Source organism: Lontra canadensis, unplaced genomic scaffold, assembly GCF_010015895.1.
Source record: "Lontra canadensis isolate GAN:19392208 unplaced genomic scaffold, GSC_riverotter_1.0 scaffold38, whole genome shotgun sequence".
NCBI lineage: Eukaryota > Metazoa > Chordata > Mammalia > Carnivora > Mustelidae > Lontra > Lontra canadensis.
In genome coordinates, this window is record NW_022631032.1 from 6,521,855 (window position 1) to 6,540,923 (window position 19,069).

General features: G+C 36.9%; 1 protein-coding gene across 2 annotated transcripts in view; it reads right to left on the minus strand.

Moving 5' to 3' along the window:
- SLC49A4 (solute carrier family 49 member 4) overlaps nt 1-19,069 on the minus strand; it is a 67,267-nt gene that overhangs the window by 11,740 nt on the left and 36,458 nt on the right. The window contains exons 5-8 of one of the 2 annotated variants that reach the window (XM_032869514.1): nt 18,422-18,530; nt 11,911-11,978; nt 8,378-8,505; nt 4,735-4,769 (exon numbers count right to left, since the gene is read on the minus strand). In XM_032869514.1, coding sequence (XP_032725405.1) covers nt 4,747-4,769; nt 8,378-8,505; nt 11,911-11,978; nt 18,422-18,530 — 328 coding nt within the window. In that variant the 3' untranslated portion in view covers nt 4,735-4,746. Of the gene's footprint in view, nt 1-4,734; nt 4,770-8,377; nt 8,506-11,910; nt 11,979-18,421; nt 18,531-19,069 lie in introns of those variants that run through there. The other variant, XM_032869513.1, reaches the window with a different exon arrangement.

Genomic DNA, 19,069 nt, shown 5'->3' on the forward strand with positions numbered 1-19,069 from the left:
GACTCTTTGAAGCAGGTAAGGCATTTTATAGATGAAGTGACCAAAGTTCTGAAAGTCAAAATGACTTATTTAGAAACAATGTAAATTAGCATTGCTAAAAACAATATATTTGGGGCGCCTGGGTGGCTCAGTGGGTTAAGCCTCTGCCTTCAGCTCAGGTCATGATCTCAGGGTCATGGGATCGAGCCCCGCATCGGGCTCTCTGCTCAGCAGGGAACCTGCTTCCTCCTCTCTCTCTCTCTCTGCCTGCCTCTCTGCCTACTTGTGATCTCTCTCTGTCAAATAAATAAATAAAATCTTTAAAATAAAAATAAAAAAACAATATATTTAAAGCTTACAGAATCTAGTGGGTTTTCAGCCACTGTGTCAGATTGAAAAAAAAAAAAAAACAAAAAAAAACAAGACTTGATATTTCTTTTATTCATTGGTATTGACACAAAAGGCACACTTCCCAAATCTGTCTTGAGGACAAAAGCTGGAAGTCACTGCACATTAAGACAGATGACAAAATAAAAAATAGAGCACCAAAAAGTTACAAACAAGACGATGAACTTTAGTCACGATAAATGTAAAGTGGGTTCAAAAATTAGTGCTTAGGTATGTAATAGGGAAAACATAAGCCTTTCTTCAAAATCATTTATCAGGCACCTACTATACGTAAGCTGCTATGCTGGAACTGTAAATAGGACATACCACTCCTCATCAGTTTATCTCCGTGGATAAACTTTATATGCTCTTGCATATCTAAAAGCTCTTGCTCATCTAAAAGAACATGATCCACATCTATGGCTTAGCAGCCATCTACCTGCACAGTGCTAAGAAGATAATTATACTTCATTCTTTTTTTTTTTTAAAGCTATGTCTAATCATGAGCAATAATAGCCTCCAGTATCAGGTACTGAGGATAGCAGGAAAAGTATGCTAAATTCTAATAGAAACAGGTTTTCAGGAAAACCCCAACAAGCTATAGTAGGTTTAGAAGAGGCTGACTTGGGGCACCTGGGTGGCTCAGATGGTTAAGCATCTGCCTTCAGCTCAGGTCATAATCCTGGGATCTTGAAGTCAAGTCCTACATCTGGCTCCTTGCTCAGCGGTGAGCCCGCTTCTCCCTCTCCCTCTCCTGCCTGCCATTCCCCGTGCTTGTGTGCATGCTTTCTCTCTCTCTACCCCCGTGACCAATAAAGAAATAAAATCTTAAAAAAAAAAAAAAATAGAAGAGGCTAATTGTGCTGGCCAGTGCTGGGAATCCATGTCTGATGAGGACAGCTTGTGAGAACTGATGGATGCTGAGATTAAGGCAAAGGACAGATATGACAGGGCTAATATTTTGAGGATGTCAGTGGAAGAGGGAGGAGCTGACTTGCCCTGTAAGCTGTGTTGCTCCAAATCCATTATCTCAATAGGAGGAAGCATTTCCCAGGACCCAGAACCGACAAACAATGGGACAGGGAATAGCTTCCTCTCTGAGGCGGTATTCCAGTTGCCGTCAGATGGACATACATCTGGATTGTAATGGAAGAGATTCATTTACTGAAGAGATAAGTATCAGATGATAACTAAGGTTCATTCAAAGATCAATAACAAATACATTTAGGTAGAGAACTTAACTAGGATATTTTAAGATTTTATTTTTATTTATTTGCCAGAGAGAGAGAGAGAGAGCACAAGTAGGTAGAGCAGCAGGCAGAGGCAGAGGCAGAGGGGGAAGCAGGCTCCCCGCTGAGCAGAGAGCCAGATGTGGGACTCGATCTCAGGACCCTGAGACCATGATCTGAGTCGAATGCAGACATTTAACCAAGTGAGCCACCCAGGTGCCCTTAACTAGGATATTAAAAATAAAAATTTTAAAGGTACCTCTAGGTAGATAAGACTTACAGAGAATTTATTTACAGTTTTATTAAGACGTATGACAAGTAAGAAATAAGGATTATAAAATAGTACAATAAATGTTTACCATGAAAAGTTTTAAGGATTAGAATCAAGTTGGTTTATAATATTAATATACTTTATTGGATAAATTTTATTATTATGCATGCTGGCTGAATTTTATTTTATGATAAAGTGAGGAAAGATAACTGGGAATTATTAGATTAGACCTTTATTAAAAATATTTCTACAATCTGAATTAAACTTGATATTGCAAATGAAAATGCTCCTTCAGGAAATAAAGACACATGTAAAAAGAGAAACTGTAAACATTCACAGTGTTTGTTAATGGCACAGTTTTTTCCATCGGTTCTGGGTGTGCCGAATATATGGGATACAATTCTATATTTCTGAGCTGTGCTTCTCCTCTCAGCCTCACGTTTTCTCCTTAAAAATGATTGCTGTGGCCTTCATGATCTGCTGCTGATTAAAATATGCTACTGTATATTTCATGTACTCATGAAATATGAGCTCCAAAAGAGGATAGGGTGTATTTTGCTGCAATAATCATTAATGGTGCTGATTTTCTTTCTGTAGGTTATTATTTTGCGGATATCCTTTGTTTAGCTGCTTTGTTGGCTTAGTTTAGTCCTATAAAGGCTGACAGTTATGTTCAGAGTCTCTTCCAGCTAGAAGGCCAAGTGGTTGTATCTCACAGAAATGAAGCATGACTAATAATCCTTTGAAATGTTGGGCCCAGAGTTGAGATGGGTTGTGCTATCAGATATCACAGGTATAGGTTTATCAGTGACTTTTAAGTTCCCAAAGAATTACTTATGGTTCTGTATAAGGTGATACATGGTTATATCATGGAACACTGACTGATCACCTGGTCAAGCCCTCTACCTTCCAGAAACAGGGTCTGCTTAGAGACTTGTTCCTCTTCTTGAAAATCTCCGTGGATAAACTTTATATGCTCTTGCCCAATAGGCCCTATCAACATTTCAGGATTCTTACATTTAAGATTTTTCACAAATCCATTCCCTTCTTTTAATCCACATTCTATTTTTTCCTTCTTGATCCGACAGTCACAAATGTAAGTAACAGTCATGTCCATTCATAAAGGTGGAAAGAAAAATGAAGTCACTTAGCTTTCTTTCCTTAAAATCCCTTAATTCCTTAAAAGTGTGCATATCTTTGGGGTGCCTAGGTGGCTCAGTCAGTTAAGCATCTGACTCTTGATCTCAGCTCAGGTCTTGATCTCAGGGGTGTGAGTTCAAGCCCCACGTTGGGCTCCATGCTGGGCGTGGAGCCCACTTAAAAAAAAAAGTGTGCATATCTTTGATCATGCTCATCACCTCCTTCTGAATTTTCTCATTCCTATTAAGAGGATCACTCTCTAGCTTATACATGTCACATGCCTTTCAATACAACCGTATATGTTTTCTTTCTTCAAATGCCTTTTGAAGTCAGCTTGTAGTCACCTATCACTCTCATGGGGCTCATGTCTAGCTTATCTGTCCCCCCTTACTCCCCACTCACTATCTGTTTCTGACCTTGCTGCTGTGGTCTTCCAGTAACTTGAATTAGATGAAGAACCTCCTAAGGCAACTTCCGCTAAAACGCAAATTATATTGTTTCAGCAAACTCAACACCAAAGTGCCAACATTTTTCAAAATGCCATTTTCCAAGCGTTTATCTGTTCAGTGAAAAATGACTGTGTGAGTTGTGGCTAACAGGACTAGATACCTACTTTTCAGATAAGGTGAAAAATGTCTTTTCATAATTTTGTATACAGAATAAGCTTCAAGATTTTGAAACTCACATTATCTAGTCATGAGTTAATTTATCTGCCGTATTGAAGACACTTGAATTAATAAAGACATAATGCAATTTTAAATACTGAGTTTCCTCAAAGAAATAAAAGCATACTACTGATAGCCTCCAAGGGGATGTATATAGGCAAGTACGTGTATCAAAACAGTGCACCTCTAGATAGAATGGAATGATCCTGTTTTTTTTTTTCCATAGAGATGGCAACAATAATATCAAGATCAGTAGATCACAAAAAATATTGCAACAGATGGTTTTAATAGTACCAGCACTTATAACACATGGTTAACAAAATTAACTAGCTTTAATTTATTATGTCAATAATTATAATTAATGCATATATTTTCACATTCTTCATGTAGATTCTTCCATTATTTAAAAGTAACAACAGGAATACTAAATTTACTAGAAATGGGGGAAAGACTAGATATTTTCCTCCTTAAAAAAAAAAAAGAATGACTCTGGTAAAAAAGAAATATGAATTTGCCGTTACTGGCTTTAAATATCAGTCTAAAGGTCTAGATTTGTCTATAATTAGATTTTGTTGTAAGTTCCCTTTCATGAAACCTCTTTTACTTAAAAGGAATTAGGTCAGATTTTTATAAAGGCAGTAAGAGTATCTGTGACAGATTTATTCAAATTCTCCATTGGTTCCATTAAAATGTGCCCTTTTGCCTGCTTACAGCTAGTGCTGAGTAACAGAGTGACCACGGTTGCTATTACTGGCAATAAGTCCTATCTACTGAGATTCAAAATGGAGATAATATACACTTCATTCATTCATCATTCAGGGCTTGTGCTAAGTAGTGGGGTGAAAGTTGGAGTCAGAAATGATAACGCACAAGTCCATGCTCCAGATTTTGAGATTGGCAGGGGAGATAAGACACACTCGGGTAACGGTTAGGTGGTAAGTATCAGGAAAGAGAAAAAAAATACCCACCATGATCATTCAGGAAAGGAATGTGAAAATCTAGTTTTTAATGCAGTATAAGTTAAAGAAGTATCTACCAGGAGTTTCTTTTTTTTTTTTCTTTCTTTCAGGAGTTTCTAAGTGACATTCAAAAACTGACTTGCAATTGGAAAGAACAGTAGAATTTATAAATTCGGTGGTTGTGAAGATGGCTACATCAGATTCAACCTTTCAGTTCTGGCCTTAATTTAATTTAGAATCCTGCTTTCCTTTCTGTCCAACATAATTATTTTCAAGGACAGACTGGAAAAACATAGTCCTGACCAGGGTCACCTATATCAACTTTCCTTTAAGATTTAAAAAGATGTATACTCAAACGCAGTGATCCAAAGGGGCATGTGCACCCGCACGTTTATAGCAGCAATGTCCACAATAGCCAAACTATGGAAAGAACCTAGATGTCCATCAACAGATGAATGGATTGAAGATGTGGTATATATATACAATGGAATACTATGCAGCCATCAAAAGAAATGAAATCTTGCCATTTGCGACAACGTGGATAGAACTAGAGGGTATTATGCTCAGTGAAATAAGTCAATGGGACAACACAACTATCATATGATCTCCCTGATATGAGGAAGTGGAGATGCAACGTGTGGGCTTTGAAGGGTAGGAAAAGAATAAATGGAACAAGATGGGATCGGAAGGGAGACAAACCAGAAGAGACTCTTAATCTCCCAAAACAAACTGAGGGGTGCCAGGGGAAGGGGGGTAGGGAAAGGGTGGTGGGGAGGTATGTGCTATGGTGAGTGCTGTGAAGTGTGTAAACCTGGCGATTCACAGACCTGTACCCCTGGGGCTAATAACACATTATATGTTTATAAAAAAATAAAAAAATTATTAAAAAAATAAATAAAAATAAAAAGATGTATACTTTTCAACACATTTTTTTGATTATACAAGTAAAATATAAAAGAAATAAGTAAAAGTAAAACACGCTCATTATTACAGATCTAGACAAAAAAGGAGGTAAAAAATAAATTTTCTTGATGCCCCCAACCAGAGATAAAACTGTTACTTTTATCATAGCAAATAGAAAACACATAAAATTTCATGAACGTAATGTCTTACAATGAATATTCTACACTTAATTCAAGGGCAAATATATGTTCATTATGTACCCACAACTTTGTTCTTGTAGAATCTAACAGATACGTACTTGACATACAGTAACACATGCACACACACACACACACACACACACACACACATCTGAGTGTAACGTACTCAAAAGGGTTGCAAACTAAAACTATTCCACCAGAATGCTGTGCAACTGCTAAATTATGAAATCATACCCGAATAAAATAAAATAAAACAAAAAATTCTGGCTCAGAATACTTGCCAAAATTGTTCCAAAACCTTAATGTAGGAATGTTAGTATATAAAAAGTACACATTATCCAAAAGCTATTACTCTGGATGACTGAGTTTTATAGGCAAAACAATAAAAATTAAAGAGAGGGATTCCTGGCAGGATGGTACAGGGTAGAAATTTTCCAAACCTGCCTTTACAGCACACTTAGTGCCTCAGTATGCCCAAGGCCAAGAGAAATAAATAACCATTCTGTTAATTACATAGTTGGGGCCAAACCATTTAATAAATGTGTATGTCCTAACAATTTAGTGGCCATTTAAAAAATAATACCCATATATTGAAAGAAATATATTTTTATTGCATTCTCAAATAACCACAATCACTTACTAATGAGATATGGGCAATCTGATGGGCACTGCATGACTTCTCAAATCTTGGAATCAAACCTGAGAATCAGACTGACACCCACCCTTATATCCTGTTCCTGATTTTTGTGCGGTATTTACTTTTTATCACAGCCACTGCGGGAAACCAAACTTTTCAAAGATATGATGTTATCAAAAAGAATGCAGCAGGGATCTAATGATGAGACTGGGCACTCACTCTCTCGAACTAGAGGTTCACAAAGGGTCTGACAGATAGGGAATATCCCTGTTTCCTTCAGAAATTTAAAATAAGCCATGATGCCCTTGTGAATTTGCTGTGGTACTCCAGGGCAGACGGATATCTAAAATAAAGGCTATCTTTGAAAAATTTGGTATATAAATTGATATATAAACTGATATATAAATTGCTGGTCATTTTATTACAGAGCACATACATGCAAATTGGGATACTATGACAGATCATTTTATAGACCAAGAGAGCTCTGTTATTGCTTCTCCCTTTCCTTTCCTTTAACAAAAGGAATTCTGCTAAAGATGCAGATTTTTTAATCCATCTGCAAGTAATAGCCACCTATTGGATTATGTGTTTAATTACGGGTTTATTTGTTATAAGGGTAGACTGGAGGATTGTAGGATTATTTGTTGTAACAAGCACTTGCATGGATAAGAGTACACAAGAGTCTGAAAGTAGCTCTACAGGGACCTACTGCCCAGTGGCATGTATGTTTTATGGGGACTCCATGAGAGGAAGGTCCCTTTAGTCTATGTATGAGTAAGGCCGCAGATGGAATTAAGGTTGCTATTCACTAGACCTTAAAATGTGGAGATTATCTTGGATTATCTGGGTGCACTCAAGGTAATCACATGGATCCTTAAAAGTGGAAGGCAGGGCAGAAGATGAGAGCTCAGATGAAGATGTGACTTCGAGGAAAGGTGCAGGTGTGTTGTATGAAAAGAACTTGACCCATGGCTGACTTTACAGATGGAGGAATGGTGCCACGAACCCTGGAATGTCAGCAGCCTCTGGAAGTTAGAAAAGGCAAGGAGTGGATTCTTCCCTGGAGGTTGACTCTTGCCTACTGAGACTCAGGTTGGACTTCTAATCGACAAATGTAAGACAATAAATTTGTGTCATTTTAGGCTACTATATTTGTGGTAACTTGTTGCAGCAGCCATAGAAAGCTAATGCAGACCCCCAAAATGATACTATTAATAACAGTGCAATAGCAACTATAAATATTTCAGGTCAATCAGATGAGCTAAGTAAGCTGCCTATAATATACTTCTAATAGGTATTTGCCAGTAAGTTTTGTTTTATATTAACGATATAAGAAGACTGAATAATCTATAGGTGTTGGTGGAAGAAATTTTACTGGTATATACTTCAAACATTAAAGCTTTATGCCTTTACTCATTTTCCTTATTTCTTAACAATGATGTAATGGCTATAAAGAAGATAAAAATCTCTGAATTATGCTCTGATATGAATTTTAAAAGAATATAGGCTTTTCCATGCTATATATAACTTTAGACTAAAGATTATACTTATTTTCCATAGGTAAAATACCAGTGAAACTATTTTTCATTATTTCTTGAACTCTTTTTATTTTTAAGATTTTATTTATTTATTTGACAGAGAGAGACACAAGTAGGCAGAGGGGCAGGCAGAGGGAGAAGGGGAAGCAGGCTCCCTGCTGAGCAGAGAGCCTGACGTGGGGATCGATCCCAGGACCCTGAGACCATGACCTGAGCCGAAGGCAGAGGCTTACCCACTGAGTCACCTAGGTGGTCCTTGAACTCTTTTTAGTTGGAAAGATAGTTTGATGCCTGGACTTGGGAAATATTTTTGTACATTTATTAGTTTTATAATTTTTATAGTTTTATAACTATAATTACTTATTCTATTTCTATAGAATAGAAAACGAGAAAAATTCCTACTTTTGGGTTATATATATTTTCATGAACTGAAAATATCTATTCAAAGTTCAAAATAGTCTCTGTTTACCTGTGGTTAAAGGCAGGTGTGTGATGCTGTTCAAACAGGTCAGGGTGAACCACGTGGATGAGAGGGTAGCCCCAGAAAACAGGAGGAGAAGAATTAGTTTCAGCATACCCCTGATAAAATCTGCAAACCTGAAAAGAAACAACGTTCTATTATAAGCCTACCCAGATTTTTAAGATACTATTTAAAAATTAATGACACACTTTCATTAAACAATGCTTTCTTGAAGAAATTTCCATGAGTTCTTTTTAAAGCAAGTAACAAAACTTTTTTTAACTGGTACATTTTATTTTGTATGTATGTGATAAATGTTACTTTGTGGCAGGTATTTTTTTCCTCTTACAAAACACACAAAATGTGATCTCTGCTCAAGATCTGTAACTGACAGGATGGATTCTGTGTTTTTATTTTTTATTTATTATTATTATTTTTAAGATTTATTTATTTATTTGCCAAAGAGAGAGATCACAAGTAGGCAGAGAGGCAGGCAGAGAGGGGCGGGAAGCAGGCTCCCTGCTGAGCAGAGAGCCTGATGCGGGGTTCGATCTTAGGACTCTGAGATCATGACCTGAGCTGAAGGCAGAGGCTTAACCCACTGAGCCACCCAGGCACCCCTGGATTCTGTGATTTTAAATGCTACTTTTACTTTCCTCAAATATTTTTCTATACTTCCCAAAATTCTATAATGAGCACCTACTATTCTAGTTTTAGAAAACAGGCTAACTTGTTGACATAAACTGGCAAAGATGGCTCTCTCCAAATTCAAACTCAGAGAATAGAAATGCTTGCCCCTAGAGCCCCTTGGGCTCCTATATAATCTGGTCTCTGCCTCCATTCTCCTTCTGCCTAACTATTCTCCAGTTGGGCAGCCCTGTTTCTGTTTCTTGTACAAGCGAGGGTTGTTTCCCACAGCAAGATGTAGCTTTTGCCTTTGTCCTGTTTGCCTGGAATGCTGGTTCCTCCCATTCCTGACATGACTCACTCCGGCTTACTCCACAGGTCGTTCAGGTCTCAGTAAGTTCAATAAGACTCCACACTCATGGAAGAAGTCCTCACCATTCATCCCATCTCCATACCCTGTTTCTTCACGGCATTTATCTCTATTGGCATTTCTCTTGTTTTTGCATGTGTTTATTTTTTGTCTTCCGATTAGACTGTAAGCTCTTGAAAGCAAGAATGTAGCTCTGGAATAACGAATACTATCCTATAAAGGTTGTAACTTATGTTTCATAGCATTTTAAGCTTTCAAAATTCCTGCTTTTCTCTGAATTAACATGAAATAAAAAGGCAAATGGTAGAGATGCTTATTATTTAGTTAAGACCCACAACTTTTCTATTTGCCGACCACTTTTCCTCACCTGTAGTTGTTGGCTGTACAGGCACAATTCTCTGGCTGTGCCTACATACAACTTACTCTGTCCTTGAGAATTGTTTCTATCGTAGAAAAAGCGATTCCATCCCAAATATAACATCTACCATGTTTCTTCTACTTTGAAGCTTTAAAATTGATCTTAATTTCTATTGTAATTACATTAGTGTCCCTCTTGGAACTTTCAATACTATCTTTTGTGTTTCATGCTTATTTGATGTGATAAGGCTAATCATGTCTGTAAGTCTTATCTAGGCTAAAATAGCTTCCTATGACAGCTGATGCCATCTTTTGGTGGAAAAAATGGATGCATCTTTGCCCAATGACTTAGGTTTGTTCTCGACTATGAAAGTTCACTAGCAGAAAATTCTTATGTACTCTGAAAAAGGTTCTACAGCTTGGTAGAAATTTCCCTCAAGAAAATCCAAAAACTGTTATAATTTCACGCCCACCAAACACTTTTTTGATTTATGTTTTGGTATGCTGCAAGAATGTACTTGTCTCACAGGCAGATGGCGAGGTATGAGAGAATAAAATAGTTTTCTGGTACAATCAGAACCGAAAAAAGTTGAGCAGTGAGGACACTGATAGGGCCAAATCACACAAGACTAAGCTAACCACTGTGCTCTTACCTATTTTTGTAGACCTAGTCCTTTCAAATGGGTTAATACCATTTGAATAGTGTAGCTATTAGGACATTTGGTAGTGGCCTTTAGTACCATAATTACAAAAAAAAAAATCACCTAAGCACTAATGTCTATAAGGAGATTCTGTTCTAGGGATCCCCCAAATGGTGTTATGAACATAACTTTAAAATTGATTCTAGGCCTAGCAGATAGCTACAATTGATTTCAGATCCCAAAGTAAGGGTAGTATTTTTTTAGAACTTCCATTTCAACAAATTAAAAACAGAAATGTCCTCACTCTCAGTTTCTCCTCTAGCTCTATTTCTATACAGATAAAATTAAGGGTTTACAGAAAAAATATAAAGAGAAAGGTACATGTGAGATGTCATTTTTAATACATCTTAGTTCCCTCTTTGACCTATGTGGTGCTCAGAATAGGATTTGGTTAATGATGACTCACTATAATTGGCTTAGAGATTTAATTAGAAAAATTAGATAAGATTCTGTCAAATGTGACAGGTCAATGTATTTCAGTATCCATGTAGTGATTTCCTACAAATGCTCCCTGCCTATTCCTCTTTTTTAGCTTTTAGATTTTATTCTTATATTTCCCTAACTTGTAAAAACCTTAGAGTGATTTAGAAATTACAGTGTCAATTTATTCTTTCATTATCCCAGAAACACTATGTAAACTGTAAGGTCTAGCTATAATATTATCCTGTGTCAATTATGTTTAAGTATTTAGAAACTGAGGTGATTTACATATTTTATTTGATCTCCCCAAATATGTAATTAGATTCTTCTCTTTCTGGTAAAGTTGATTGCCTAATTTTGTTTTTGATGAAACAAGGTAAATGATTTGGGAAGTGAATGAGTATTATCTCCTTGGAAACACCAAGAATAGTTTTACAGGCAGTCATCTGGATAAGTGATATTTCCATTTTTTTTTTTTTTTTTTAAGAAAGAAATGAGACTTCTTCCTTCTTCTGACTCATTCTAAAAATGTGTTGTCATAATGGGTTAAGATCAAAGGGAGTCTGGTGAAACTGGAAGTCTTTATGCACATTTTTCATCAAAAGGGAATAAACAGGGATGTACCTGCCAAAAAAGACTGAAAATAAATTTCTGCTAATCAGATCCTCCCTTTTCATGGAAAGTTCTAGAGATGCTCTTACAAATGGTTCTTTTCAATTCTTCTCTATTCTCAGTAAGTAATCAATTTGTCTTTATTATTGTAATGCCTTTCTCTGGGTTTCACTTGTAGATCCTGTTCTCCAATAATATGGGAGAGACGCAGCTTACACTGGAAATACATCTCCATCCTCCAAAAACATTTTAGGACAGATTACTCCTGAGAAAGGTTTCTTGTAGCAGCAAATTCTTACTGCATATGAATTTTCTTATAGTCTGAACAAGTGCCCTTCTCTGACCTTTGCCTATTTTATTTTTCCCTGAATCTTAACATTTATCAAAAGCAGCCATTTTTCTGTTTTTTGGTTTTGGTTCAGCCCACTCACAGGGTTAACGTAGAATATTCTCACCTTGCCATAGCTATTCCAACAACACAGCCTCCAACTATGGACCAAAATCCAATCCAGCCAGCATCTACCTGTGGAGAAAGTGGCAGACACATTTAATATAAGACTATGAGGCTGCAATTAAGAAAGCATAAAAAAAAGATCTTCTCTAATCAATACATAATTCAATATATATGTATGCATTTCTATGTACAGGCATAATTCAATATTTTATCAATAACTAAATGGCAACAAATCTAGAAAATACTATTTAAGAAAATGAATAAAAGGATTCATGTGTGACTAATCCAATTTATCTAAGTAAGTATATTCTTGATTAACTTTTATCAGAATATTTAAATCAACAAAATAATCAGTTTCACAAATAAATGTTTTCAAGTATGTGCTACATTGTACTAGAACCCTTAAGAAAACAGGAAAAGGACAGAAGATGGTCGCTGACCCAAGAGGTTTAAATATAACCAACATACAGGAAACTACTGGGAAATAATCAGGTGCTCAAACATCTGGCAACAATTAAAGATGTATCAAGAGTCACAGAAGAGAAAACTCACAGAAGAGAAAGCAAGTGAGAGCATGAGAAATGGGGGTTAAGCACCTAGGGAGACTACTGAAAGACAATTTGAGGTGGTTTCAAATATATAGCTCATTGCACTCGTGGGAAAACATTTCCAACCCTGCCATTTAGCAGCTTTATGACCCTGGACAAATTATGTCTTCTTACCCACAGAATGGACTAAATGAGATAATTTGTGTACAGGATTTAAATCAGTGGTCAGCATATAGGAAGTGCTCAGTAAAGGCTGTTATTACCACCTGATGATGATTCTCCATCTATCTAATAATGTCTTTAAGTCTTTCCTCCCCTCATGGCCAAACTTTCTCGAGCAATCTACAAATACTGCCTAGATTCACCCATCACTCACGTATTTTTACCTCCTCCTATGACTTGGCTTCTGTCCCAATTCATACTCTTTTTTTTTTTTTTTAAGATTTTATTTATTTATTTGACAGAGAGAGATCACAAGTAGGCAGAGAGGAAGGCAGAGTGAGAGGGGGGAAGCGGGCTCCCTGCTGAGCAGAGAGCCCAAAGGGGGGCTCGATCCCAGGACCCTGGATCATGACCCGAGCTGGAAGCAGAGGTTTTAATCCACTGAGCCACCCTGGCGCCCCCCCAATTCATACTCTTAAGTCTCAGTTTCCTCATTATTATAATGAGGATAACAAGGATTTTTTTTTTTTTTGAGACTTAAATAAGCTAACATGTTCAATACATGTTACTGGTTACCATTGGAATTCCATGTGTCCCTAACAGTATCAGTGCATTTTGTCTCCTCTTTCCCTTCCCATGGCCACCATGCTTGCTTATTACCTTATTTCTTACTTCTGGATTCCTGTAATAGCTTCTTAAATGGTCTCCACAATCTATTCTGCCCACTATTGCCAGAATAATTATCCAAATCATTCCACTTTCCTGCTCAGAAATAGTTACTGGCTTTCACTGTGGTTACAGGGCCAAGTCCTAACTTGACCTGCCACTTGAGAGCTGCCCAAACTAAATTCTACCATTTATTATTTTCCTAGTCATATTTCTCATTACACCTCTTCACCAAAATGTTCCCTTCTACCTAGGCACTCAGGTGGATTGTATGTTTTAGCGGCCATTCAAACACATGTGACTATGTGCACAAGTTCTCAATGGAAGTGGGCAGAATGAAAGTGTGCCACCTTCAGGCGAGAACCTGGACGACGGCTGTAAGCTCCTCCCGGCTTCCTTTTCCTTTCCCTTTCCGACCACTAGAATCGGGATGTAGTCACCAGCCTAAACCATGCATACAATGACAGGGTCCTAGGCGACAGGATTGTTGCAGAGTGGAAGCAGCCTGGGTATCTAAATCAGTGGGAGGAAAAGAGCTATCCGAACTGTGGACAAATGTCCTGGATTGTTATGCAAACCGTCCTAGATTATGATGTAAATGAGAACTAAATTCCTTAAGCCTCAGAATTCTGGGATTCTACTTCTCATAGCAGCTTAGCCTACTCTAAGTAATACAATTACTTAACAGTGTTTGGTGCCAGAACAAAGATAAGTACTCTCAGGAGAAAGAGAACAGCCTGAAGCTTAATTTATCTCCACATTTTTTTTTTCATCATTGGCATTTGGGGCCAGAGAATTCTCTGTTCTGCAGAACTGCCCCTCTCCCTGCACAGCATTTAGTATCCATTGTCTAAGGCCCACTTAATGCTGCTATTAGGCCCTCCCAAACATTTCCATCTATCCCCTGGGTGAGTGGGGCCCTGTGTCAGGCGAAGAACCACTGTGCATCCAACTGTAGTAATCCTGCTTCTTTCAGGCCAGTGGTGCTTTTCTGCTTCCTTTGTTCATGACATTTGCTCTAGTTAATAATATTCTACCCACTAATTTATTATAATTTTTCTTTAATTCTTAAATAAGATGTATTTTAGAGACAGTGAGTGCAGAGGTGGGGGGCAAGGGAAAGGGAGAGACAGAATCTTAAGCAGACTCCCTACTGAGTGCAGAGCCTGACTCAGGGCTCGATCCCATGACTCCAAGAACATGACCCTCAGCTGAAACTGAGAGTCAGTCTCTTAACTGATCCATCCAAGTGCCTTGTTCTTCCTCATTTAATTTTAAATTTCACTTTATTTAATACCTGGTGTGACTCCTTGTCTCTCTCTCAGAGTTTATACAGAGAAAGACACTTGAAAGTGTGTCTCGAGATTTATAATGAGAAGCATAAAATCTGCAAAATCAGAATTTTTAAATGGGTGCTACAATAGGGAATATAGCCAATGGTACTATAATAGTGTGGTATGGTGACAGATGGGAGCTACGCTTGTGGTGAACAGAGCATAATGTACAGACTTGCTGAATCACTATGTTGTACACCTGAAGCTAATGTAACATTGTGTGTCAATTATACTTCCCAAAAAATGTATAAATAATAAAATTTTTAAATAGAGGGCTGAATAAATATATAATAAATGAAAAAATAAATAAATGGGTGCTACACTCTTTCTTGGAACTGAGCATGCTTGGAATACTTGCCTCGGAAAGAAAAAAAAAATTGACTTTAGGGCCTATTGTAGGGTGGGTGGCCTTGTAAAAAAAACCCCAACCCTTATTTTTATTTTTTAAAGATTTATTTATTTATTTACTTGACAGAGTGCATGAGAGCACAAGCAGGGGGAGCGGCAGAGAGAGAGGGAGAAGCAGGCTCCCCGCTGAGCAGGGAGCCTGACGTGGATGTGGGATCACGACCTGAGGCAAAGGCAGACACTTAACTGACTGGGCCACCCAGGTGCCCCGAAACCTCAGCCTTTAGATGGTGACTTTGAAGGGCTATATAAGATACCACACACTCAAAATAGAATAGTATTTTGTGGGACTGAAACGCAGTTATCTCAATTCCTAAAACTGGATTCCTAGAGTCCTGTAAGAAAAAACATAGTTCTTTCTAGGGTTAAATAACATCATCTTGATGCTTAAGTGAGCTCTACAATTTTTTATATACTATGTCTGGCACTCAGTCAAAAATAAAGGCACACCTCATAAGGCGGTAAGAAAACATAAATGGATACCACAAATATAAACAGACCCACAGGGGATCCAGATCAAGAAATTATGAGACTTAAGGAACTATTTTTAATAATTCAAAAAAGTAAAAGATTGAGCACTTCTATAGAAATTTGTAAACTATGAAAAAGAATCAAATAAAAATGTTATAACTTCAGAACACAAGTGAAATTAACAACTTACAGATGAGTTTAACAAAAATATTAGAGCTGAAAACTGAAACAGTGAGTTGAAAGAAAGGCTAGATGAAACAGCCAGTCTGAAGCAGAGAAAGGCGAAAGGATAGAAAATTCAGAAAAAAGATTAAGAGACATAGGGCATATAATGTGAAAGTATAACATATAGAGTCTCCAAAGGAAATTAGAGAAAATAGAACCTAAGAAAGTAATTTTTATTTTATTTCATTTCAACTAATTGAAATTTCTTTTTTTTTAAAGAGATTTTATTTATTTGAGAGAGAGAGAGAGAGAGCACGAGCAGGGGGAAGGGCAGAGGGAGAAGCAGACTCCCCACTGAGCAGGGAGCACAACATGGGGCTCCATCCTAGGACCCCAAGATCATGACCTGAGCTGAAGGCAGATGCTTAACTGACTGAGCCAGCCAGGTACCCCACAACTAATTTAAATTTCAAATTAAATAGACACAAGTTGGCTAGTAGCCATTTTACCAGACAAGGTAGCTATAGAAGATAACATAGGGGAATATATTAATAAATGTAATATATGGCTCACAAAGAAGTTAATTACAAAGAAGTTAATTCTTGAACTGACCTTAGAGATTCAAAAATTTCTAGCAAAAATCCCAATAAAGGGGTGTATTTATTCTACAAAATACCAAAGTTTATTATAACACTAAAATACTTGAGACACTTGGGTAGATAAAAGTGATAAAAGATAGGCAAATAAACTAGAGGGAAAAAAGTTTAGAAATGCATCTGTGCATATAAGGGCACTTCAATATGACAAAGATGACACTAGAGAGCAAAGAGAAAAGCATGATCTTTTCAAAAACTGATACCATGTTAATGGATACCTACATGGGAAAAAAAAGAAACTTAACTCCTACCTTATAACAAGCACAAAATTCAATTCTAGGTTTAAATGTGAAAGGAATGATGATAAACCTATCCAACGGTGCTTTCTATGATGACAGAAATGTTCTGATCTGCACTGTCCAATATGGTATGTATGGTATATTTATTTTATATATATATATATATATATTAATAAACTTCAAGCAAGCAAAGATTTCTCTCTCCTGCATTTCTGTGCTACATTCAACGTGTACCTCTGAGTTGGTTTCTATTCAGTACTTCCTCATTATAAATACGAGTCACATTTTCCTGTCTGTCTAATTTTTTTTCTCTTTTAACAGTAGGGTACATGCCATGGATGACACAATATAAAGATTCTGGATCCTTTTATCTTTCTCTAAAATTGTTCATTTTTGCATTTTGTGTTAGTCCACAGTTCAATTAATAACTGATCACCTTGAACTTGTACAGGCTTAATTTTTTGTTTTATTAAGGTAGGTAAGTAGAAACCAAAGTGTTTTATAAGCTCCCCTCACTTGGTAGGACTCAATCTCCAAATTGTCTCCTCAGCCAATTTTTGTCAGGGCTTGTGTACTGTGGGTCTAAGTGTATTATTTTATTTAGAGTACGGTTCTTGATTCTAAACTCTGGCCTAGATTCTTGTGTCTCAGAAGAAGCCCAAGTGTATTAACAAGGCATTAATGAGGTCTTACCATTCCAGCTGAGTGAGAATCTAAGAGCCCAGCACTGCTTGCCCTCTAATCTATTTGTTCTGCTTTACACCTCCTAGCCATTTTTCCATTAAGCCTCTGGGATATTTGCCCTTTATATGTGCAGTCCATCTCTCAGCCAAGACTTGCTGAGGACCCCACATAGTCATAGTCTTCTGGGGAGGCCCCTTCTGCACAGCTCTCTTCTTTACAATCAGTAAGGAAAAGGCAGTCCAAGAGTGGGCAAGAGACTTGAACAAGTGTGTCACAAGAAAGGATATTCAAATGTTCAACAAACACTTAAGAAGATATCACTGCAATGGCATTTAACTGCACAGCCATTAGCATTTCTAACTTTAAAAAGACTAACACTGCCAACTGTTGGTGAAGATGTGGAGCAATGAGAAACATCACCTCCTGCTGGTAGGACTATAAACTGATACAACCACTTTGGGGAAGTTTGGGATCATCTATTAAACCAGGCATATACCATAAGCAGTAATTCTATTTCTAGCTAGATATCCAAACAGAAATATTTATAGAGGTGCCTCAAGAGTGTGCGAGAACATTCCTACACCTTGTTTGTGACAGTCAAAAACTGTACACAATCCAAATGTTCATCATAAGCAGAATGGACAGATCGCTGCTCATTCATACAGTGGGATGGCATGTCCGTGTGCTGGACTTGCTCCATTTGCCCCTTCGAAGCCCTCTGCTCCTTTCTACCATGCTACCTGGAAGTGAGAAGAAGGAATACACGGCCTGAAGCACATAAGTGAAATGGTTACTTTTAAAGAAATGAGATTCTGAGACTAGAGAGAGTGAGAAATTAAAATGACAAAGTAGCCATATATATGACGATGGGATCTTAAGTCTTTATAAACTGTGAAGCAAGATTAGGATGCAGTCAACAAAACGAAGCTTTCCTCCTCTATTTTTCTGTTTTTAATATCATTAACAGCAGGCAATAAATGTAAAGTTCATGGCTGTTAACAAAATCCAGGAAGAAAATCAGTATTATTTTTAACTATCTCCTAAGGATTTTGCTTTTGCAAAAATGGTATCAGATAATGTTTTACCCAGGCCTGAAGTTTAAACCAAGACATACAGACAATATTTATAATTTAAATGAACTAAAAATACCTACAACATATAAAGAAATAAAATGTTTACCTGGCTAACATGCACTGGTGTTAAAATTAAGTCCAGAACTCCAGACCAACCAGCAAATACACCAAGTGGTATGGCATACGCTAAAGCAATCATCAAAAATCTCATGTTGCTGTAAAAGAGAAGTAAAAGAAAATATTATTACAGATTCAAAATCTTGATTTTAAATTCTTACTCATGAAAAATGTAAGTCCTTTGGAAACTAGAACACCAGAATCATAAATAGAAAATATTTGTCAATTTCTTAATAAATTCAAAGTTCTTTAAATTTTTTGTTTTTTACAAAAATCCTTTTTGTTTATATTGTTTAAAGTTGTCAGTGTTCATTATATAAATGAATTACCAACACTATTTCATAGAGTAAATAGGTAGGTATAGTTAAAAAAAGCTTTTACTTGAAAGGATAAATTATTCTCCATTGAATGAGGTGGAGGGGAAAAAAATCAAAGCTTAAAAAGAAATACATAATTTGCTAGTTTTATTATTTTCAGAGAGCAGTTTTAATTTTTATTTTATTGCTATTAAACTCTGAATTAGTCAATGATTTTTAATAGGCAATACAATGTTATGGCTCAAAACCAAAAAGTATAAAAATATGGGGAAAACATGTCCCTCTTACCCCATTCCTCTCTTCCCACAATTACCAGCGTT